Source organism: Pongo abelii, chromosome 7 (assembly GCF_028885655.2).
Source record: "Pongo abelii isolate AG06213 chromosome 7, NHGRI_mPonAbe1-v2.0_pri, whole genome shotgun sequence".
In the NCBI taxonomy this organism is placed as follows: Eukaryota; Metazoa; Chordata; class Mammalia; order Primates; family Hominidae; genus Pongo; species Pongo abelii.
Genome location: NC_071992.2, coordinates 68,548,123 through 68,572,632, shown reverse-complemented (window position 1 = coordinate 68,572,632; position 24,510 = coordinate 68,548,123). Strand labels below are relative to the sequence as shown.

The 24,510-nt window shown below is 46.5% G+C and overlaps 1 protein-coding gene and 1 pseudogene across 8 annotated transcripts in view; one reads left to right on the top strand and one right to left on the bottom strand.

Annotated features, from left to right (window-relative positions):
* The window catches only part of RGS20 (regulator of G protein signaling 20), a 108,258-nt gene that overhangs the window by 62,156 nt on the left and 21,592 nt on the right, over nt 1-24,510 (bottom strand). Inside the window, exons 1-2 of one of the 8 annotated variants that reach the window (XM_054561616.2) lie at nt 19,067-19,219; nt 18,455-18,799 (exon numbers count right to left, since the gene is read on the bottom strand). In XM_054561616.2, the coding sequence (XP_054417591.2) occupies nt 18,455-18,799; nt 19,067-19,099 (378 nt within the window). In that variant the 5' untranslated portion in view covers nt 19,100-19,219. Of the gene's footprint in view, nt 1-16,983; nt 17,120-17,770; nt 17,851-18,454; nt 18,800-18,894; nt 18,990-19,066; nt 19,220-24,510 lie in introns of those variants that run through there. The other 7 variants (XM_054561615.2, XM_054561617.2, XM_054561622.2 and 4 more) reach the window with 7 other exon arrangements.
* Nucleotides 7,823-11,952, top strand: LOC129061005 (ubiquitin-ribosomal protein eS31 fusion protein-like; annotated as a pseudogene).

Here is a 24,510-nt window from a genome sequence, read left to right as displayed (position 1 = left end):
AACATTCACCAGGTGGAAAAGTGGGTTCCCACAGTGCATCTGGAAAAACAGAAATGCATCTGGCTTAACTAATTACAGTTCAGCTTTTATTTAATAGAGAAAACAATAAATATGTGCAATAAATGCCACATAAGCCCTTACTGTATTCAATCTCATACATATTCCATTTCTATCTCTGGTTTTGAAATCTAAGTAATCTAGAGCCCACAGGGTATCATGTGTTATGCATGCTTCAATATAACCCTAAAAAATGTAAATTGACATTTGATATGAATTTAAATCCTCCACAAATCCACACTTCTGTTAAAGTGCCACAAGGTTATTATATGGAAGTAATGGTGAAGGCAGTGGAGCATTAGGAGGAGGCCAGTTTCTTCTTTGGTTCTGATGTGGTGGAAGGAACACAGCCTCCCAAAGGAAAAAGGGTAACACTCCTTCCGTGCTCCCTAATGGCCACACCTACTTCTAGGTACACTCTGAGTACCCTCAATACCAGGACAGTAGTCTGGGTAACATCTGGTATCCTCTGAAGGTGATGCATTTTCCTCACCTGGAACATTCTCCAAATTAACAGTGCAGAAGGGAAACACAACCTTATCATCATCATCATCATCATCACCACTCCTCAAGTCAGGCAGGGAATTATAGCCAGGGGGAGGCAGAGCAGCAGCTCCTGGTGGTGCAAGGCAAGGGGTTAGGATCCAGCCCCACAGCCATCAAGGAGGCATTCCAGCCCTGCTGAGGAACAGAGCTCCCAAAGTTTGGCCAGGAGTGGACACTCGAGCTCTTTCGGCAAGCAGAAGGCGGCTGTAGTAATAGTAGCACCTGTTGCCTTTGCAGTGTGTGCCCCACATGCCTTGGACCTATCAGCCACTCTGTATACGTTGGACTGACCTATCAAGCTTTTAGAAATAATGTCCTTTCCATAACTAAAAGTGAGCCAATTTTGCAGACATTGTGTCCCTCTGATGTGATGCAACAGGAATTTATTTGAGCCTTTGGGTCTAACCTCCAGTTTGCAGAAATTTAGGGAATACAGGAACAAGTTAGCAACTTGAGGAAGCAGCAAACGAATTCAGTGTGGGACAATAGATGGGGCAGCAGGTCCAGTTTCTTCAAGTTGGCGTATGAAAAAGAAGATGGATGATGAGGAAGATTAGTAAAGAGGCTAATGAGAAAGAATGTGCTATGGTTACACATTAGATGATGCGAATTGCTTACTGTTAATTTTGTTGGGTATGACAAATGTATTGTGGTTACTATATGGATATTATAAAGTATGCTTATTAAAAGATTAGGTTCCTTAAAAGTAACATTCATTTTTATTTGAACTGTCTTTAATGAATAACATTTCTATTGATGCTTCCTACCATTGCCCCTAAATTATTAGCTGGAACTAAGGAAACTTTTATGGACAGGGCATCCAAGTTTGACCACAAGTGAGAGCAGGGCCTTACGCAGTGCTGCAGGAATCCACCTCTAGTCTGGTCCAGTCTGCCAGGGCAGCCCTAGCCTATTCTGCTTGTGCTGGGCACAAATCTTAACAGACATTAGGCCTGGATGAATATTTGCTGAAGAACTTCCTCTCCATCAATTACAGCAGATGGGTTATGAAATGTGTCAACGTACATGCAAATTAAGGATAAAAATGTACAAAAGATGTGTTTATAAGTAACTAACTAGCTTTCTCTACTTCTTACAGGAATATCTGGGCAAATTTTCCCTCTACATTTCTTTTTTCACAAATTCCACTTTTGCCCATAGAAAATTCTCTATGATCCCCCGTGGACAGTAGCATTGGCTCCTCAAACTTTGTCTTGTGTCCATTATTAGAAATTTTTTATCCTGAGATGATTCTCCTATGATAATGGTATGAAATAGCAAGCTCCTATTCTATTTAAAGCTTTCAAGCTATAAGTAATTTGAAATCTCTGAAAGCCATCTGAGCTCTCTTAGCCACAAAACCTTTGTGCATATTATTTCCCTGTGGTCCTTCTTCATTAGTCCTTTCGGGGCTTGTTAATTGCTACTAAGTTTTCCTGTTAATATGAAAATGCTGAATGTTGAAACAGTGCATACCCAAAGGAATCTTCAGTTGGGTCCTTTGATTTTATTTCCTATAGGAGATTGCCTTTAATTGGTTTTTTGGTCTGTCTTTTGAAATTTTTTTAAAGAGTAGACTATTCTATAAGAAATAAAACTGTCATTGCATGAACTTCATATTTACTTTCATACAGATTGTTTCCTACAAAAACTTAGTAATACCCCACACTTATATTTATGCTATAGTCCAGAGGTAGACAAATGTTTTCAGTGAGGGACCAGAGCATACATATTGCACACTTTGCAGGCCTCCTGGTCTGTCTGCAACTACTCAGTTCTGCCTCTATATCACAAAGGCAGCTCAAACATCAAACAAATGAGCATGGCTGTGCTCCAATAAATCTTTATAGATGCTGAAATCTGAATTCTGTAAAATTTTCATGTGTCACAAAATATTCTTCTTTTTTTTTTTTGGGACAGCATCTCACTCTGTCACACAGGTTGGAGTGCAGTGGTGCAATCCACAGCTCACTGCAGCCTCAACCTCCTGGGCTCAAGTGATCCTCCTACATCAGCCTCCTGAGTAGCGGGGACTAAGGCTCATGCCACCACACTTGACTGATTTTTTACTTTTTGTAGAGGCAGGGTCTTGCTTTGTTGCCCAGGCTGGTTTCAAACTCCCAACCTCAAGAGATTCTCGTGCTTCGGCCTCCCAGAGTGCTGGGATTACAGGCATGAGCCATCATGTCTGGCCTTATTCTTCTGACTTTTTCTCCCAACAATTAAAAAATGTAAAAAGCCATTCTTGGCTGGGCGTGGTGGCTCATGCCTGTAAACCCAGCACTTTGGGAGGCCGAGGCGGGCAGATCATTTGAGGTCAGGAGTTTGAAACAACTCTGACCAACATGGTGAAACCCTATTTCTACTAAAAATACAAGGAAATTAGCCAGGCATGGTTCCGGGTGCCTGTAGTCCCAGCTACTCAAGAGGCTGAGGCAAGAGAACTGCTTGAACCTGGGAGGCAGAGGTTGCAGTGAGCCAAGATCCCGCCACTGCACTCCAGCCTGGGCAACAGAACAAGACCTTGTCTCAAAAAAAAAAAAAAAAAAGGGAATAAAAAGAAAAACCATTATTAGTGTTCAGGGTATACAAAAGCAGGCAGAGGGCTGGAGGTGGCCCTGTGCCTTGTTTGCTGACCCCTGTCATAAACAGAAACTCTTCATAGACTGTTTATGGATAATTGAGGAAAGGAAGCGCAGATTCTAAAGTAGTAAGATCCTACTGATTATTTTCAAGGCTTCCCACCATAACTTCATGATCATTTAGCGTACCACAGCACAGCAGGCTGCACATCATCAGAGCCTAATGAATCCACATTTCTGCCTCTAGCCCAGGCCATTCCCTGGCTGCCATACACACAGATCCAACCAGCTGCCTGGCACCACAGTTGGAGCTCTCCTGGACATCTCTAGGGTCTAACATGGAATCCTGCATCTCCTCCTCCAGCCCCTCTGTTTCACCTCCTGTGTTCTCCATGGCCACACATGGTGCCACCATCCACCTACATCAAGAAGTCACCTTGATTTCTCATGCATCACTCTTTAGCAAGCTCACTGCATCTCCAGGACTCACACCAGGCCTGCACTGCATCCCCGCTACTTCTAGGCTGGCAGCCCCATCTCTTGTCTTGATGGCTACAATAAGTCCCATATCCACCTCCTTCCCTCTCTCCGCACAGCTTTCTGCTACAGTAGCAGAGTTGAGTAGTTGCAGTGACCCACAAAGCCTAAAATATTTACCAACTGTTTTAAAATAGAATCTAGATCCTGTTAGTCCCCTCCTGTGGGCTTCAATGGCAAATCCTGACACTAGAAAAAATCCAAACTCTATCAGGGTCTAAATATTGCACAATTTTCCCCTGTGTTTACATGAGCAAATGTATCACATCTTACATTTAATATCTGAAATGATTTTGTGGAGATTTTGAGATCCCATTTATTAATAGGGAAAACTCAGCTTCAAGGAGGTTGTCTAATGTGCCTGACATTCAGTCAGCCCCAAACAGACTTGAATCTAGATCATGTGGTTCAAGGCACGGACGCATCTGTTACCCCACAGAACAGTGCCCCTCACACCACAGCTGCACATGGGCCACATTCGATGGATTTGGATTATTTGTGTAGGCCCATCAGTGAAGGCTTCTGGAGTCCTTTTCCCAGAAGGTCTGCTGTTGATTCGAATGGGCTAATAGAAACTCCAGCGCATTACTTTGTCCCACAGGGCCTTAGCATTCCCAAGACAGTTCTCTGGGCTAAGCTGACAGAATGTTTTTGTCTGCAGTTCCTAGGATGTGTGTGGGAGAATCTCTGCTCCTCGAGGTTTTAGTTTTCTACAGTTTGCACCAAAATATCTACTGAATTTTAGATCTCCCTCCCGCTTGGTGTGAAGTGTCAAATAGTAGATATGTTGAACAAACAGATCTAAAATTGAAGAAATTTCAGACTTGAAATGTTCAGTGGTTATGCGCTTTGGACTCTTTGCAGGGAACCATAGCAATTTATAACCTTTCAGTGAGACAAAATAAGGCAGTTGGATACAGAGACCCAGGACAAAAACGTCCGTACTAACATATTGGGTAAAAAGGCACATAGGGGACCTGTTTCAATTAAGAAAATATAAGCTACATGTAGCCTCCTAATTATCAGACCAGATTTGATAGATTTTAACAAATGTTTTCTCTATCTAAATTAGTATTTATAGTTTTCATAAATGCCTTCATGATTTTGAATACAGATCACTGGAAGATAAAGAAAAGAAATAAAGCCTTTCGTTTAGTTTATGACATTTGTTTAACATGCTCGGGTGAGTTTTTCGCTTTACTAGATTTTGCATAATTTTATCCTTTTTATACTTCTTAGTACTCTTTCATCCTTTAAGCCAAATTTATTCTACATGGTCTGGTTATGACGTTCTGGTGTTTTTGTTAATAAGTATTTCATTTTGCCAAAAGAACAGCACTGCCTAACCAGTCACTCAAGGGGCCGAAGGCAACTTATGTGTTTGGCAAAAACTTAGCTCTAGTGAGAATATGATAAATTTCAGGTTGTTGCATAACTAGATCCCCTCACTCTTGTGCCTTGACTTAAATATGCCCATAAATGGTAAGGTGAGCAGTCCTCGGAATACGGAGGTCAGAGCAGCAAAGCCGGCTGTCATTGAAGCTGGCTGTCATCACAGTAAGGAACTAAAGGCTGAGATAGTAAGAGTGAGATGACAGGTGAGACTGAGATAAGTCCAAGGCCTTGGGGACACACACATCAGTGCTGTTCTCCTGGCCCAGGTCAGGGGAGTCCTGCTACTCCACCTCCAGGTTTACTATTTTCTTCTCAGCTTTAGAGTAGAATCTAACTATTTCTATATATTTATATGGTATTTTTTTTTCAAGAAGCAAATGCCGTAGTCAAAATAAAAGAGCAACTTGGCAACAGGAAATCTAATATGAAAATTAATTATATTTCAATCATTCATGGAGATAATGTTAAAATTACAGTCTCCACATAGACTTTCCTCTGCAAAGGTCAACCAGCTGTTCTTTCCAGAAAATACTGTTAGCCTTTTCTTAATATTTTTTAATATTGTTTTCTTATTGCCAATATCTTATAATAAGCCTTACTTGATATAACACGAAGTAGTTAAATGTGGATTTTACTGAGAGTGACTATTCTGAATGCAATTCTGTCTGCAACTAAATTTTATCTAAATTCTTCAGTTTCAGGAGGTCATTTTTTGGGGGACTATAAGTGACAAATATTAGGCCAAATATGAATTCATAAACTTATCAGTAATATTTTTCCTGGATATTAAGTTATGGTACAGGTCTTTTATATTAAGTTTTTTAAAAAGAACATTGTTCAAATGGTGAAAATTTTAGAAACTGTACCAAATAGAAATATATCAAAATATAAATGTTTAAAATCAAATTATACATGGTCAGGGGCTTAAAATAATGATAAATATTAGAAGAATATTGGTAAGAGGTACCACTTACTGATTCTTTCTTGAACCCTCTGTTGTACATGTATTACGTTAAAGCAAGTATTCTTATCACTGCTATACACATTCAGATTCAGAGGTTCACAAAACTAATGATCAAAGTCAAAGTTTGAGCCTAGTTCTCTTTCATTCCAGTGCTCATGCTTTTTACATTACATAACTGCAATCTGAAGCATAAAGAGTTGCAAAAATTATAACATACTTCTTTTCTTTCCAGTGTTTTCAAACTGACAAAATATGTATTACATTTTACACACACAAATGGCAAATTTTAAAATACACATTTTCTGAATTACATTGGAAACAAATGATATAAAAGATAACAATGTAATACACAGAAAATTAATTCAAGAAAAATGTCAATAGGTCAAGGCAGATCACTTTTTTTTTTTTAGACAGAGTCCTGCTCTGTCACCCAGGCTGGAGTGCAGTGGCATGATCTTGGCTCACTGCAATCTCTGCCTCCCAGGTTCAAGCGATTCTCCTGCCTCAGCCTCCTGAGTAGCTGGGACTACAGGCACACGCCACCACACCCGGCTAATTTTTTTGCATTTTCAGTAGAGATGGGGTTTTGCTATGTTGGCCAGGCTGGTCTTGAAATCCTGACCTCAAGCGATCCACCCACTTTGGCCTCCCAAAGTGCTGGGATTAAAGGCATGAGCCACCGTGCCTGGCCCAAATCACTATTCTTATGCAACAACTAAAAAAACTCAGATAAATAAGTGAAATTACATTTCTAAAGTCATCAGAGAACTGTGAAAGCAAAAAGATTATATAAACTAAAATTTCTGAGTGAGAGAGCTCTTCCAAGCTGAGCTGTGTGTCACTAGCTGTTTTTTTCCTGAGGGCTTTTGCTGACCGTTAGCACAAGCTGTGGACATAAAGGGACTCTTTTCTAATGTGGAAGAACAAGTCCCCTTCGGTAACAAGGCCTTCCTCAAACACATGGCTGGGTCCTATAAGACATTTATCAAATGTGGAGGCCATATGGGGAAGGTGGAGGCAAAGAACAAACTTAAAACCTCTGAAGGCAAGACTGAGTCTTCCATTCTTTTGAGACCAAGGAGATAGAAGTCCATCAGGCTTTCATTCTGGAATCCAGGAGAAAATTCCCAAGGAACAAGAAAGAACTGGGCATTAGCTAAATTTTATTAAAAATTTACCCACCAGCCTGGGTAACATAGCAAGACCCCATCTCTACAAAACATTTTTAAAAAATGGTCAGGTGAATTGGCATGGGCCTGTAATCCCAGCTACTCAGGAGGTAGAAGTGGGAGGACTGCTTGAGCCCAGGAATTCTAGGTTATAATGGTGCCAATGTACTCCATTCTGGGGGTGACAGAGGGAGATTCCATGTCAAAACAAAAAAACTCCCAAAACTGTTACCAGATCTGACCCATTCTAATACCTGCTGGCCTGAAGTGATCAGCCCTTCAGTCCTTCATCCTTAGACAGGAAATCCCTCCAAGGGAGATTCAATCCTTGCCGGTGGAAGAAATTAGAGAACCTACACAGTTTCTTTATATACAATGTCTACATATAATAAAAATTACTAGATATGTGAAGAGAGATAAAAATGTGATGAATAAAAAAATGGATACAGGCACACAGATGATCTCATTGGATTTAGTAGATAAGAACTAGATGGACTAAACTGATGAAAAGATGGGAAATTTCATCAGATAATTTAAATATATTAAAATGAATCAAATTGGCATACTACATTTAGAAGAAAACAAGTTCTGAAATTAATAACTTACTAGATGGTTTGACAGAAGACTTAGGCACAGAGGAAGACAACTTAATTAACTAAAACACAGGTCAACAGAAAATATTCAAATTGAAGCAGAAAGAGATGAGAAATGAACAAAACAGATCAGACAATAAAAGACATGAAGGAAAAAGTCTAACATATGTATGATTTGGGTCCCAGAAGCAGGAGAGAAAGAAAGAAAACCAGACAAAGCCATATTTGAAGAGGTGTTGAGTGAAAATTTTCCAAAGTTGATGAAAGACGTCAATCCACAGATATAAGAAGCTCAGTTAACCCAAAGCAGAATAAATAAAATGAAAACCACATATAGACACATTATATTCACTGTGGTAAGTCAAAAACGAGAGAAAAACTTTAGCCAGAGGATAACAATATGCTACCTTCAAAGAAGCGTAACTTTCCAACAGAAACTACGAAAGTCAGAAGATAATGGAATGAGAGTGTAAAGGCAGGCCAGACTGGAAGAAGAGATTTGCAGTGTGCGCATGTGTGCACACACACAGAATTTTGACAGATGGCTTGTATCCAGAATATATAAAGAACTCCAACAGATCAATAATAACAATAATAAAAGCTCAATGGCACAATAGAAAAATGAGCCAAACAGAAGTTCAAGACCAGCCTGGGCAACATGGTGAAACCCCATCTCTACCCCTTCCCCCTACCCAAAATAAAAAAATTAGTTGAGTGTGGTGGTGCACACCTATAGTCTCAGCTTCACAGCTAATTGTGCCACTGCCTTCCAGCCTGGGCAACAGAGTGAGACCCTGTCTCAAAAAAAAAAAAAAAAAAAAAGAGAGAGAGAGAGAAAGAAAGAAAGAAAAAGAAAAATGGGCCAAAGGCTTGTAGAGGCATTTTAAATAGAAAATATACAAATGACTTGACCCAAAAACATATAAGAAGATGCTTAACATCACTAGTAGCCAGGGAAATATAAATTAAAACCATAATGAGATACCACTACACAGCCACCAGAATGACTAAAGTTAAATGGGCAAACAATACTAAGTACTGGTGAGGATGTGAAGCAATACACACTTTTCTGGTGGGGATGGATGTAAACTGATTTGGACTATGAAACAGTTTTGCAGTATCTACTAAAGCTAAACATACACTGGACTTATTACCCAACAATTTTTATCCTGGGCATATACCCAAAGGAAATAATTTCATCAAAAGACATGAATGAGAATGTTCATATTAGCATTATTCATAATAGCTCCACACTGGAAACAACTAAAATTTCTTCAGTAGTGGAATGGAATACACTGTGGTGTATTCACACAAAGGAACGCTGCACAGCATTAAAAAATAACAATACATACAACAACAAATGAATCTCAAAAACATAATACTGAGCTAAAGAATCAGATGCAGATATTATACACTATTTAATTCCATATGAAGTTTAAAAGCAGGCACAATTGGTATATGGTGAAAGAAGTTATAAAAGTGGTTACCTGTGGGAGTCCTGAATGGAAGGAAGTGAGATGGAATCTTTGGGAGAGCACGGGGAGCTGAAAATATCCTATATCTTCATCTAGAGCCGTGGTGAGTGATTTTGGCCCCAGGGGACACTTGGCAATGTCTAGAGACATTTTTGGTCATGGCATCCAGGGAGGGGTGCTACTGGATCATACAGTGGGTGGAGATCAGGGATGCTGCTAAACATCCTACAGGGCAATGGACAGCCCCCCTCAATAAGGAGTTGTTCAACCCCAAATTTCCACAGTGCTGAGGTGAGAAACCCTGATCTAAATGGTGGTTCTGTGGGGGTACACTTACATAAAGTTTATTAAGCTGTACTCTTAAGATGTGTAAACTTTACTGTAAGTTATAACTCAAGTAAACGAAGTTAAAAGCCGTCATAAACCTCACAAAAATACCAAATAGCTCCTCACTGAAACCTAACAAACACAGAAAAACTTTGTTTCAGTTTTAGAAATACTCTAATTCATTAAACAGACCTAACAACTGAAATTTGCCGGGATTATAGTAAGTCAGGAAGAATTAAACTTTTTATGTAAAGTCCCCCTTAAATGCAAAGAAATATCTATACCTTTCTTTACGGCAGGCGATATATGAATTATATCTGGGTAGTCACTAGAAATAAATATTTGTAAAAACACAATGAATGTATAATGGAAGACCCCATACATGTAAGATTCTTTTGGAGTCATCAAAATATGAACAGAGAAAAATATACCTTTTCTTTTAAAGTCAGGGTCTCACTCTGTTGCCCAGGCTGGAAGGCAGAGGCAAGATCATGGCCCACTGCAACCTCAGTGTCCCCAGGCTCAGGTAATCCTCTGGCCTCAGCCTCCCAAGTAGCTGGGACTACAGGTGTGCACCACCACACCCAGCTAATTTTTTGCATTTTTTTAAGAGACAGGGTTTCACTATGTTGCCCAGGCTGGTCTGGAACTCCTGGGCTCAGGTGATCCATCCACCCGTCTTGGCCTCCTAAAGTGTGGGAATTACAGGCGTGAGCCACCACGCCTGGCCACATGTACTTTTTAACAGTAGTCTAATCTGAGTTCTCTGGATAATGACTTCCTGTCACTAATTATCAACATGACTTTTATACAAATTAAGAAATCTATGGGCGTGTGCTCTTGGGCTGCTCTCTGGCCAGCACCCTCTCCTGTGTCACCTCTCTTGTGTCCAGTCTAACCCATCTCTTCATTTCCCTCAACCTCAGGTGGAGCCTCCACCAAAATGCAGATTTTTGCAAAAATCCTTACAGGGAAGATCATCTCACCCTAGAGGTTGAACCCTTGGATACAACAGAAAAATGTAAAGGCTAATATCCAGGATAAGGAAGGAATTCCTCCTGATCAGCAAAGACAAGTGACTGGAAGCTGGCAAGTAACTGGAAGATGGACGTACTTTCTCTGACTACAACATTCAAAAGGAATTTACTCTTTTTATCTTGTGTTGAGACTTTATGGTAGTGCTAAAACTAGGAAGAAATCTTACACGACTCCCAAGAATAAGCATAAGAGAAAGAAGGTGAAGTGGGTGTCCTGAAATACTATAAGGTGGATGAAAATGGCAGAATTAGTGGCCTTCGTTGGGAGTGCCCTTCAGATGAATGTGGTGCTGGAGTTTTTATGGCCAGCCACTTTGACAGTCATTATTATGGCTAATGTTGTCTGATTTATTGCTTCAACAAACCAGAAGACAAGTAATTGTGTATTAGTTAATAAAAGACATGAAAAGAAAGAAAGAAAGAAAGAAATCTACTAGTCCCTTAAATCTCATTATCACCCCACCCTGAGACATAAAAGTCCATTATAAGGGTGAGGTAAGGAGTAGGTGCATAATTCTTTCCACTGTTGCAAAAATTCAACAGCTGTGTAAGTGTTGATTCCAGCCATTCAGCCCTAAAAGGGTTAAAGTCCCTGGTGTCCTTAGTCTAAGAGCAGCAGTACAAACTTGTGCTCTAGCCTTGAGCAACCACAATTCAGTCAGCTTCAGAGGGGCACAAATGTAGACAAACCAGATAGCAGGGCGTTCTCCACTCCTTCACTGTTGGATGGAGGTGCACATTGTACAATCCAGCACCTCAGGAAGCCAAGCTATCAGATAACTTTGCATGAGATGCCTTTGCCTAAAACCCAAATGCTCATATGAAAAGTATTTTACACTTTAGAATAAAATAAATGCGTAACTAGAAATTGAGCATTCAAAATCAGAAAGGTCAAATGGCTTTAATAACTATTGAAATAACTCATGTAAAATATCACTGCTGGGCAACAGAGCATATTACTCATATTTCACAAGTGATTCCCTATGCAAATAGCTAGACTCTAATCAGCTGGATTAGAATCAAGGTAATCTACTCCATGAATTTATAATCATGTAATATTACTCTGAGCACTCAGCCACATCAAACTTGATTGTGAATGGCCTCTCCAAGAGCCCATTCAGTTGTACTATGAACTGACTCACTCCAAGCAGCGTCGCCTTAACTCTTGAGCTAGCTGTGCAAAGTAACATTCAGGGACCATCTCAGATGGTGCCGTGTAGTCAGTGACTCACACTTATTGTACTAAATGCTAAGCTCTGACTCAGAGTGAGCCCTATTAGTTGCTGACTGACACTGTACTTGTTTGAATAGAAGCTCACATTGTGAGTCACCTGGTGGTGCACTGAAAACCAATCTGAAATATTCCAAACTGGACAGTGATTCACATTATAATCATATTGGGACCTAACTTGACACGTGATTTCAAAACTAAGTTCTGCCAAACTGGCTTGGGAGCATGCTAGAAAGTCACTCCCTTCTTAATGCCCTGTCCTTCTGTGTAAGAACATGTAGTAAGTATCCCAAGATGCAAAGTATTCAAGAGTAGGGTATTCATGCAAGAGGTTTCTTGGAGTCAAAAAAAAAAGAGTAATACTCAGTATCCAGTTCACACACTGGAAAAAAACATGGTTTCGTTTTTCAAGGATGCAGGCATAATTCCTAGAAGTACCTTCCCTGGGAGACACACCATCCCTATAAATAACTTTGTAAGACCAGATGTTCACCAGAAAGGCTCTGCCGTATAATTCATTTTTTTTTTTTTTGAGACGTAGTCTCCCTCTGTCGCCCAGACTGGAGTGCAGTGGCGCAATCTCGGCTCACTGCAAGCTCCGCCTCCCAGGTTCATGCCATTCTGCTGCTTCAGCCTCCCGAGTAGCTGGGACTACAGACGCCCGCCACTACGCCCAGCTAATTTTTTGTATTTTTTAGTAGAGACGGGGTTTCACCACGTTAGCCAGGATGGTCTCGATCTCCTGACCTCATGATCCGCCCGCCTCGGCCTCCCAAAGTGCTGGGATTACAGGCGTGAGCTACCGCGCCCGGCCTCTGCCGTATAATTCTTAAACTGTTGATGTGAGGGCTGGACCTTTAAGCCACTATCTGCATCTGTCCATGGAAGGTGAATGTGGTTAGATGGCCACATGCGGAAATAAAAGAACAGCAGGATTTCAGGAATTGATACTTAAGTGCCTGGAATGAAACCAGTTACAGGCTACTGCATTAAAATAAGAAAGCTTTTCTCTTTTACTCTCGTTAGTCCATAAAATCTCCTTCTGTGTAATTTTGAAGGCCTTTTCTAAAAGGCTTTCTTATAGGAAAGACCTTCAAAGCCAGCTGGAAGGGTATTTTAAGAATGCAAGAAAAGCTCAAAAATGATTTCTAAAACTGCTACAAGAGATTAATAGAATATGCAATCAAATGTATACCCAAGTGGGGCCTAAAATGCTAATGCTGGCTCTGACAATAGCTTGATCTGTGACCTTACCTTACCTGAGGCGAGTCATGTGGTCATGTCTTATAATGTGAGGGACCAAGATAAAGCTGTGGGACAACAGTAGCCACGACATGACTGCCTGGTCCTTCTTGGTGCTAGAGATAGCACATGCTTGTACACTTTTTCCTTATTTATACTTTCTGTCTGTTAACAGTTCATTAATATGTAGTAAACAGGAAATCAGCAGTGTGGTGTGTAAGAGCCCTGGGGAATGAGCCAGAAGTCCTCATTCTATTTTGGCCCCTAATTAGCTGGAGATCTCTGGCCCAGACCCTTAACCTCTCTGAATGTTTCCTCATCTGTAATGCGAAGGAGGTAGAATAAGTAACCTGATTTTCATCATTCTGTATTTTTGATATAAGGGGTGTTTCAGCTAAAACGTTTACAGTGATCTCAGACAAGTTAGCACTTCAAGCTCCTAAGGTACATTTTCAGATTCTGTTAAACTGGCTGTTCATCAGCCCTGGCAACACAGCGAGATCCTGTCTCTATAAAAAATTTAAAAATTAGCCAGGTGCGGTGGCAGGCACCTTAAGTCTCAGCTACTCCTGAGGCTGAGGTGGGAGGATCCTTTGAATCTGGGAGTTCAAGGGTGCAGTGGGCCTCAGTCATGCCACTGCACTCCAGCCTGGGTGACAGAGTGAGACCCAGTCTCAAAAAAAAAAAATAAATAAAAGACTGTTTTTCTAATTTTGATGATGGACATGTGTTTCATTATGCATACTCTTTATAGTATACAAAAATATGCATTCCGTTACTGATCTTATTTATAGTTTGAAGTCTAGCCAATTTAGCATCAATATAATAATAGTAATAACAGCTTTTGCTTGGTATGTGCCATCCCGTTATAAGAGCTCTATGTTATTAATTTACTGAATGCTGTCAGCTAGCACATTAGGTAGGTACTCTTTTTTTTTTTTTTTTTTTTTGAGATGGAGTTTTGCTCTTGTTGCCCAGGCTGGAGTGCAGTGGCTCCATCTTGGCTCACTGCAACCTCTGCCTCCCGAGTTCAAGCAATTCTTCTGCCTCAGCCTCCAGAGTAGTTGGGATTACAGGTGCCAGCAACCACACCCGGCTAATTTTTTGTATTTTTAGTAGAGATGGGGTTTCACCATGTTGGCCAGGCTGGTCTAGAACTCCTGACCTCAGGTGATCCACCTGCCTCGGCCTCCCAAAGTGCTGGGATTACAGGAGTGAGCCACCGTGCTCTGCTGAGCTGCTGAGGTAAGTACTCTTATTACCCCCATTTCACAGATGATGAAACTAACGCCCAGAGGATAAGTAACTAGTCCAGGGTTATGCAGTTAGGCTGGGATTTGAACCCAGTTACAGAGCTCAAGACTCTCACTGGTTTGGCAACATTGCCTCTCATATGCGTTACTAATACGTGATAAGAAAGATGTCACTTATGGCCAGGCGCGGTGGGTCACTCTTGTAATCCCAGAACTTTGGGAGGCGGAGGCAGGCGGATCACCTGAGGTCGGGAGTTCAAGACCAGACTGACCAACATGGAGAAACCCCGTCTCTATTAAAAATGCAAAAAATTAGCCGGGAGTGATGGTGCATGCCTGTAATCCCAGCCCCAGCTACTTGGGAGGCTGAGGCAGGAGAATCGCTTGAACCCGGGAGGCGGAGGTTGCAGTGAGCCGAGATCGCGCCATTGCACTCCAGCCTGGGCAACAAGAGCGAAACTCAGTCTCAAAGAAAAAAAAAAAAAGAAAGATGTCACTTAATGAACAGAAGATAAACAGGATGAGACCCAAAAAAAATTAGGTTTGGAGAAAAAATATTTTAACAAAAATAGTAAATTGCAAACTATGGTTGTGCCAAAAAACTTACAGATAGAGTAATTTCACTAGAAATGTCCTTGTCAAGTTTGGGGAGGAAGTCAGACCGTTTTGCGAACTTGAACATTTGTTTAGTCAATTCCACGGTTTGGAGCCACTAGGAATGAAATGAAGCCAAACCACGCCAGGGCCCTGCCACCTGTGTCCCAAGCAGGGTGGCTGGAGACTGATGCAGAAGCCCCTTGCTCCCCACACTCTGGGGCAATGAGGAGCCCGCGTGCAGGTGCCTGATTCCGCTAGCCAGTGGGCGAGGGTCCTGCCGGCACCGAGGGCACCAAGGCTGGGGTTTTTACACCAACGAACCCCAGCCAGGTGACTGGGAACGTGGGGAGCTCGACAAAGAGCGACAGCCTTTTGCCAATTTTTTTTTTTTTTTTTTGAGACGGAGTCTCGCTCTGTCGCCCAGGCCGGAGGGCAGTGGCGCGTGCTTTTGCCAAATTATGAGAGGGACAGGAATCGAGGAGATTCCCCTGTAGCGCTCTCCACCTTCCGGATGGAAATCCTGTAGACCACGTTCACTTCTCCACTCCGTGCATCGCCAGTGGGCCGTGGGCAGCAGCTGCTCCCCTGGGATCCCCCTCGCCTGTCCGCGAGCGCTCTGCATGGCCGCGTCCCTGCTGCTGGGGTCGCTCGCTGGCCCTGGCTGCTCGCCAGAGTTTTCCTTTGATGCTGTCAAGTCCGGGAAGCTCACGATGCACCTCAGTGCCCGCGCGCCGCCTCTCCCAAAGCCCCTTCCCCACTCACTCCCCCACAAGCGTGGAGGGAGATGGGGTAGGTCGCGGCGCCTATAGACCCCCTCCCGGCGCCCACTCTCTCTCGCCCACTTCTCTAGCAGCGGTAGGGCCGCAGCGCAAGCAAACCTTTCCCCAAAACGCCCACCCTCTCAGCTAGCCGCTTCTCTCAGGGCTCCTCCCCCACCCCATTCCTCCGCCGGAGCTGGGTGGGGGGATCGCCGCGCCCACAGAGACGGGAAAGTCACCCCTGTCCAGGAGCGCCGCTTCCCTAGAGGCCCCTGGCCCGCCCGCTCCCCCAGCGCTGGAGGACAGCCGCGCACACAGACCCTCCCCTCCAACGCCCACCTCGGTCCCCAGCTGCAGCCTGCACCTCCACCTCCCGCCCCCAGTCTCCTGCCCTCCTCCCCCTGCTTTCCAGTCTCCGCAGTCCGGGCGCCCAGACTTGTTTCGACTTCCCAGGGCAGCTCCGAGGGTGCGGAAGATCAAGTGCCCCGGTTTGTTCCAGGAAAATCCCGGCGGCGCCTGCACGTTAACTGCCTTGGCGCAGGCGAAGGGTGGAGGGCACTTCTCTGTTCATTCGGTTTTCAAGAGCGTGAACAGAGGCTCCGAGTGAACGCCCATACCTAGTTGTCTTCTAGGGTCCACGCGTGGGGCGTCCACTTCCTCACCCTGCCCCTCGGTGCCCCTGCCCTGGTTGCACTTCTCCTAAAAGGAGGCGCTGCGATTCCAGGAGGCTCTGTCTCCTTTCGCTCCCTTCCCAGCGGCACTCAAACCACCAGCCCCGGGCGCCCGGCCCCTTCCTTGTTCTCTCCCTATCCCGTGAGAACGCCGACGCTTCCACTCGCCTGGTCTTTCCAAAATACGCTTCGGGTGTCAATGCGATTTCTAGGGTCTAAAGTCTAGACTCCCGCGTTCCCCACCAAGACACCGACCCGAGGCCGCAGAGGTGGAATCGCGGACGCCCTGGCAGGCCCGGGACATATTGATCCTGGTGGCGCGATGCCCCTCTTCGGACGCGGACGCACTCGCAGCCCCACTCCCCCAAACTCGCACTAACGCTGCGGGCAGGAACCCCCGACTCGCACCCGCTCCCGCCCCGCAGCAACGGCGACACCCCGAGGTCCGGACAAGCGGCGCGCCCCTCCCAGCCTCGGCCACTTTCCAGCACGAAGCCTCAAGGCGAGCCCGAGACGAAGAAAGAGAGGTCGAGGAACCGGGATACTCACGAGCCCACCGTCCACCCTGCCGGCGGCGGGGGAAGCCCCGGCCAGCTCGCCTCCGTCCGCCGTGCGCATGCGTCCCGCGGGTGCCTTCTTAACTATTGCAGCGCGGAGGGCTGCCCTCTCTACGTCTGCGATTGCTCCCCGCGCCTTTCCCCTTTCTCCGGCTCTCGGTCTTTGCTCTAGCCCTCTTCTCCCGGCCTCTTCCTCCCCTTGCTCTGCCTCCTCCCCGCCCCCTCACTCCCTTTACCCGGCCGGGCAATCCCACGTCTCGCCTCCCTCCAGCGGCGGCGCACTCCACCGCGGCGGGCGCTAGGGGTACCCCCGTGGCCCCACTCGGGGCGCGACCTCCACCCCGGCCGCAGCCCCACTGCTCCAGCCCCGGATTAGCAAGTCCCAAGAGTGTGGATGCGAAGCCAGGCGCGCGTAGAGGGCGTCTGCGAAGTCCTCTGTGTCATCGCTTCCCCTCGGCGCGCAGGGACCGAGCGAGACTACAGTGTGCTGGACTGCGTGCTCGGACCTTGTGAATGAAGGGAGCGGGGGTGGGCGGCGGGCGCGGAGGGGGTGCTTGGTCCCCAGAGCTTCGCGTCTGTGGACTGCCCGCCTCTGGAGGGCAGCCCCCTACCTTCTCCCCGGCCCGGGGCGCCTCTCTTAGCTGTGTCCCCGCCCCACCCCGGCGCAGCCTGGGCCTCCGGTCTTCCCGCCCTGGAAAGCGGCCCTCGCCCCCTCCCAGCTAGCCAGAGCGCGGAGGCCCCACCCGGCAACCGAGCGGGGGATAAGGGGGGGAACTAACCCCTGACTCCGGATCCCGCTGAGACCCTCGGCAGTCGCCCTCCGCGTCCCCTTCTCCAGGGACTCCGGAGTCCGGGGAGAGGAGTAGACCAGGGGGCAGCGGGAGGGGGAACCCAGCCGCCCAGCTCTCCGGACTCGCAGCACCGCGTGTCCCCGTAGCCCGCAGTGTCCCCTCGGGAGTGGGACCCGGTGGGGCCGCGGGGGTAGTTCCCTGGAGCTCGGAGGGCTAAGCTGAAGCTGGAAACTGACCTGACACAAAAATAACATCACGTCATTTCCTCCCTTGCCTGCCGAGAGGGCAGGGGAGTGGGAGAGCAAGCGCTGGGAGCCGGCGGAGGCGCATCTGGGGGAGGCTCGGAGTAGGGGGAGGAGAGCGACACGCTGAGAGTTTGAAAGGCAGCCTCGGGGAAGAGCGAGGGCTCCCTCCCGTTTTCTTGGACCCTGGAAAGGAAATGGCCCAGGAAAAAGTAGCTTGGAGTGTCTTCCCGCGGGGAGGGGCGGTGTCCCGGGAGCCGCCAGTGTCCCGTCCTAGGACTTGCCCAGCCATGTCCCGGCCTTCCCGACCTTGCCACCCTCCCTGCTGCTGGCCCCGGCGGAGCGGGTCAGTCGGGGTTAGGAAGAATCGGGAGAGGCTGGTGCCCTGGGGAGGCTGGGTGTGGGGCGTAGTGGAGACCACGGTACTCACCGGCATGGGCGAGCTCTGCCCAGCGGTGGCGTCTTCTTCCCTCGGTTTGGCGACCGGATGGGGGGGCCTCAGCGGACGACCCCCCGAGGGTCGGCCGGGCAGTGCCAGCGCCGCCCCGAGCAGGAGCGATAGGCGGACCGGCAGCTCCTCGTGCCCCCGCGAGAGCCGGGCGGCCAGCAGGGCGGGAAGCAGGGGAGAGAAGTCCAGGCGCCTCCGGGGAGCCTCGGGAGGGGGTCGCCGGAGAAGGTGAGAGAAGAACCTTGCGAGGCTGGAAAGCGGGCTAGAAAGGAGGCCGAACAGCTTCGGGGCGGCGGGCGAGTCTGGGAGCTGTGCAGGCGGGAAGGACTGGGGCGGGGAGAGAGAAACAAAACCAGCATACGGTTACTGTGGTGTCCGGCCGCTTAGATGGGGCTCTTTACTACAGAATTTTCAGGCATTACTTTGGGGGTGCAAGAGAAGATCGGTGAAAGCAGAAGGAAAGGCCTATAGGGAGATTCTTTCCCCTCCCACTCCTGTATTTCCTAACTCCGTGCTACTTGGTTTGTGGTCTGTAGGCCAGCAGCTTCTCCAACACCTAGAAGCTTGTTAGAAATAAAGACTCTTGATCCCCACCCAGCCAATGCATCGGAATCTGCATGGTAACATTCCCAGGGGACTCCTATGCACGCTGAATGTGACATGCGGTATGCAGAAGGGTCTGTGTTCACATCGCCTGGTTCTTCAGAATTTGCATGAAAATCCTAGTTCACTTTTGTAACTGTTGCTCTTCCCCTCCCTTCTCTGGTCTTCCCTTGTTCCCCCTGCCCTTTCCCATCTCCCTAAGTGCCCAGAGCTCTGCCTGCCAGAGGCACAGAGTTGGCCTTGGCTACTAGATTCTATTGGGATTGTTGTCTATGGAAGGTCCAGATAGTGGCTGAAGGTGGCTGAAGGGCCCCAGACCCTCCACAGGCTGGTTGGAGAAAGGGACTGGCCAGTGTGGCTGTGGGTATGTTGCGTGGAGCAGGGGACACCGGGATTCCATGTTAGGGCTGCTACTACAAGTGAACCCTCTGCAGACCTCCTTTCCAAACTCCATGTGTCCTTCTTATTCTCAGGAACACCGGCCTTTCCACCTTCCACTTGTTGCTTAGGAGACCTAAGCGATGAGGTATTTTTTTTTTCTTTTGGAAAGTGGAGGGAAGCACTAGTTTAGAAGTCAGAAACCCACGGTTCTACTCTCAAACTTGCCACTAACTTAATGGCTAACCTTGGGAAGGTCTCTTTACTTTTTGAGTTCCTTTATAAAGGGGTTGAACTCAGTGGCTTTTTAAGGTCACCTGCCTCGTTCAGACTCTCATCTTTGAGACGCTCTTAGTTTCTTGGTACACTAACGTTTAGTGTAGTTACAAACCGGAATGTAGCTCGGCCAATCCAAACACCCCCTCATGCCAAACAAAAAACAATTTAATCTGTCTGTGAAAAACAAGAGCGGTGGTTGCCAAAAAAAAATGAAGGTGGAGGCGGGAAGCAGCGAATGAAGTGCTGGGGTGGTGAGGCGCGGGAGTCGGGCGCGGGTGCTCTGGGTTGGGCGTAGGTCCCAGGGGCGCGACGGCCGCTCTCCAGGGTCCTGAAGGCGGGAGCGGTCGCGGGCGGCCTCGTGGGCCTGGCGCGGTTCCCTCACTTCGCAGTCACCAGGCCCGGCCTGTATTCTTTCGGCGGTGGAAGTCTTGTGGGAAGCGATTGTCAGGAGGGAAGGAAACCTAGCAACCCATTCTCATTCATGAGGCCCTTTCTGGGAAGCCGCGAGTGCGGTGGCTGATTTGTCTTGCTGTCGTTTGTTCCCGGGTGAGTTGAACTCGGTTTGCATTTCCGAGTAAGTTCACACTGTTTCACTTCCCCTCATTACCTTTTCCTGGAGAATGGGGTCGTTCTCCTAGTATTTTCATTCTCCTCGTTCAGCTGCTCCCCTCCCCCGCTCTCTGGCAAGGTGCTTTTATTTTAGGGGCTGGAGCTGGGAGCCGAGGAGGCTTCTGGAGAAGCGCCAGCAGCTCCCTCGAGGGGGGAAAGTGGGCGACTTGGAAATCGGTCTTGGCGCCCAGGGAACGAGCTGCTGAGCGTTCGTCTCGCTGGAGAGGAGGACAGGGGACGCGCCCCTCCGGCTGGGGCTTGGGGTTGAGGCTCAGCTGCCGCCAAGCGTGCTCGGCCTCCGCCGGGCAGCCGGTCCTGGGCGGCACCTGCGGGGGACTGCGGGCCGGCGGCCGCGTCTGCGCCCCGCTCCGGAGCAAGGGCCCTCGGCGAGGGCGGGAACTTCGGCGGCCACGGGCGCCAGGGCCGGCGGGACCCTACGCTAAGAAGTCGAGAGAGGACCAGCCGGGTTCCTGGCGACCTAAAGCCTAACTGAGCCCACCCACGACCTTCCCGACCCTACGCAAGGGCTTGAACAAAGCCGAAAATGCTGAAAGAGAGCGCCCAGCACTGTTCTGCGACGCACGCCCAACTTCGAGGAGCCCAAGCGAGCTCCAAAGGCCTTTCGTGGGTCCCAGAATTTGGCGTCTCCAGCTCATGTTTTCAAATGGTTTTGTGAGAACGTGCGAACTCGTAACCTCCTTTCTCCCCTCGCCCCAGTCCTTCTTCCCGAGTCACTTGCACGCCCCTGCCCCTTCCTCGGGCACGCTTCATTAGGCATTTTGCTTCGGTCCTGTGCTTCGAGACAGAGACTTTTGTGAGGCAAGTGGTGGAAATGGTCAGACAGAATAAAAGTCCCAAACCTGATCCAAGAAAAACAAGACTCGGCTCCTTTGCTCCTCTGGAGACAGTCACCGCTTGCCGGCCCCACACTGGCCTCCGGATCAGCCGCCTGCTCCCCTGCTACTCTGAAGCCACCGCGAGCCTGGCGCGGGACCAAGCGGCTTCTGCAGTTAGGGGAGGGGATGAGGGTGAATCAAGCTAGGTGTGGGGAGCTGGAATCCTTCCGAACTTCCGGCAAGGACAGAGTCGAAGAGTATCAATGTAGCCAAAAAAATTCGATCTGAGAAAAGTTATCTGAAGAAAGACCTTCAGCTGCCCGAAGGGCTGCACTTCAGAGAGCCTTGTCCTCCTTTTAGGCCAGGTTCTATTTGACAGTCTGAGGACTGTCAAAAAATAGCCACAAAATGGAATCATCAGTACCGTATTCCTGGAAGCACTGGTCCTTAGGGATCCAGAATACTTGGGGAATACTTTATTCTGATTGAACCACCACTTCCCTAATCAATCATGTTGGCTACTGAACCGCAACCAGAGTGCCTTTATGCAGACGAAAATCGCCACAGCCTAAATCCATATGAACAATGTCTTGCCCATTTCAAATGGAAGGTTTTCATTCATGCTTAAATAGCAGCATTTCATAAAGGAAACATCCATATCAGAATAAATGACTCCTGTACCAAAAATTTCCGAGAGCCTTTAGAATTAAAGTCACAGTTCAAATAGAATTTGAAGTTAGTTTTATGAAATGACCTATTTTCTCCTGAACTTTATTTTTAAGTTCCACTTTGCTGTAGTTTAGTCACATTATACATTTTAACTTTCTGTCATTTGGAAATGTAATTCTTCCACTTGGATGGAAGAATCTTGCTGACAGTGAAAACTATAAAGGCAAATCTTTCCCTGCACTGACCATAAATTATGCAGATTGAAAGGTGGCAATATAAATAAGCTAACAGATCCTGGCTGTTAGAGTCATAGGTTAATATTAACTTGAGGTGAACCCAACTCTTCATAATATGTTTCTATTATTAAGGTTCCTTCAGAATCTTAATGTTCCTCGTGAACATACAACTCTTAAAAAGAATATTTCTGCAGCTCATAATCAGTTCTGACTTGTTCCATTCTTTTAATAACTTTTAAAATGTATTTATGCCTAAGGCTTACGTGGAGATGTCATAAAGAGATGTTGTGTAATGGAGGCAATGATAACGAGGGAGGAGGGGCTGGAAAGGGAAGTGGAGTGGGCCAGAAATGAGAGCTACTTAGATGACTTGTATGTCTAGAGAAGGGAAACACTCAAAGGCTCTGTCTGCCCTGCTCCTACAGAGATAACTGGGTCCTCTATTCTCGCCACAGGTATTACTAGCCAAGTAAGGGACTTAGGGTAGGAGATGGTGTTGTTTTTTTTTGGGGGGGGGGTTGTTTTTTGTTTTGTTTTGTTTTTTTTTTTTGACAGAGTCTTATTCTGCCGCCCAGGCTGGAGTACAGTGGTGTGATCTCGGCTCACTGCAACCTCCACCTCCTGGGTTCAAGCGATTCTCCTGCCTCAGCCTCCTTAGTAGCTGGGATTACAGGCATGTGCCACCATGCCCAGCTAATTTTTGTATTTTTAGTAGAGATGGGGTTTCACCATGTTGGCCAGGCTGATCTCAAACTTCTGACCACATGTGATCCTCCCACCTTGGCCTCCCAAAGTGGTGGGATTATAGGCGTCAGCCACCATGCCCCGCCGGAGATGGTGCTTTGAAAACTTATTATACAAAAAACTGAACCCTTGTTATTCTTCTCTGAACTTTCTCCTCTTGCAGTCTTCACCAGCTCAGCAAATGGCAATTTAACTATTTTTGTTCAGGCGAAAACATCACTGGAGTATCCCAGACGCTCTTGTTAAAATTCTCTGGCCAAATCCAACTACTTCATATTCACAGCTGTTACCCTGTGTTATAGGTTGACTTGCACCTCCCAAAATTTACGTATTAAAATTCTAGTCCCTAGTACCTTGGAATATGACCTTACTTGGAAGTAGCATTGCAGCAGATGTAATTAATAAGATGAAGGCCACCCTATTCCAGCATGACTGGTGTCCTTATACAAAGGGGAAATTTGGACACAGATATACACACAGAGAGAATGCCATGTAAGGCAGAAATTGGGTTGATGCATCCACAGCCCAAGAAATGCCAGAGATTGACAGCAAACCACCAGAGGCTAAGAAGAGGCATGGAGTAGATTCTACCTCAAAAGGAATTTGGCCTCAAGATTGCAACATGGAAACGCTGACTGAGTTTCCAACCTTTCTGTCCTGTCCTGTGGACTTCAGAATGAAGACTGCAACATCAGGTCTTACTTGAATTTCCAGCCTGCTGGCTTGCCCTACAGATTTCAGACTTGACACCCTCCACAATTACATGAGCCAATTCCTTAAAGTATATCTCTCCCCATGTAACACACAGATGCGTGCGCGCGCACACACACACACACACACACACACACACACCCCTTTTTGCTTCTGATTTTCTGGGGAACCTTGACTAATGCACACCATTCACTGATCTTTCTCCTTCCCTTTGCCATATTTCCTGTCATAGTCTCATCTCAACACCAAAGCCAAAGTTATCCTTCAAAACAGTTATCCTTGAAAATGTCACTCTACAGCTGCAGACTTTCTTTCTTTCTTTTTTCTTTTTTTCTGAGACAGAGTCTTGCTTTGTTGGATCACAGGGCTCACTGCAGCCTCTGCCGCCTGGGTTCAAGCAATTCTTATGCCTCAGCCTTCCTAGTAGCTGGGATTACAGGCATGTGCCATGATGCCCAACTAATTTTTTGTATTTTTAGTAGAGACAGGGTTTCATCTTGTTGGCCAGGCTGGTCTTGAACTCCTGGTCTCAAGTGATCCACCCTCCTCGGCCTCCTAAAGGGCTGGGGTTACAGGTGTGAGCCACTGCACCCATCCCAGCTCCAGACTTTCTATTGACTTCTCATTTCAGAGTAAAACCCAAAATCCTTACTCTAGTTCTCAAGGAACTACATGAATGATTCCACTCTGCCTCTGAGATCTCTTCTTCCTCTACAGTTCCTCTCTGCAATACAGTTTTTTTTTTCTATAGCACTTGTCACCATCTGACATAGTATATATTGACTTGTTTATTTGTAAGAACTAAGCAATAATTTTGTCTCTTTCACTTATTGCTATCTCCATAGAATCTAGAAAAGTGCTTGGGTGGATAAACTACTCAATTAATATTTGTTGGATAGATGAATTAAAAACAAACTCAAATATCATTCAGCCATAAAAAGGAGTGGAATTCTGATACACGCTGTGACATAGA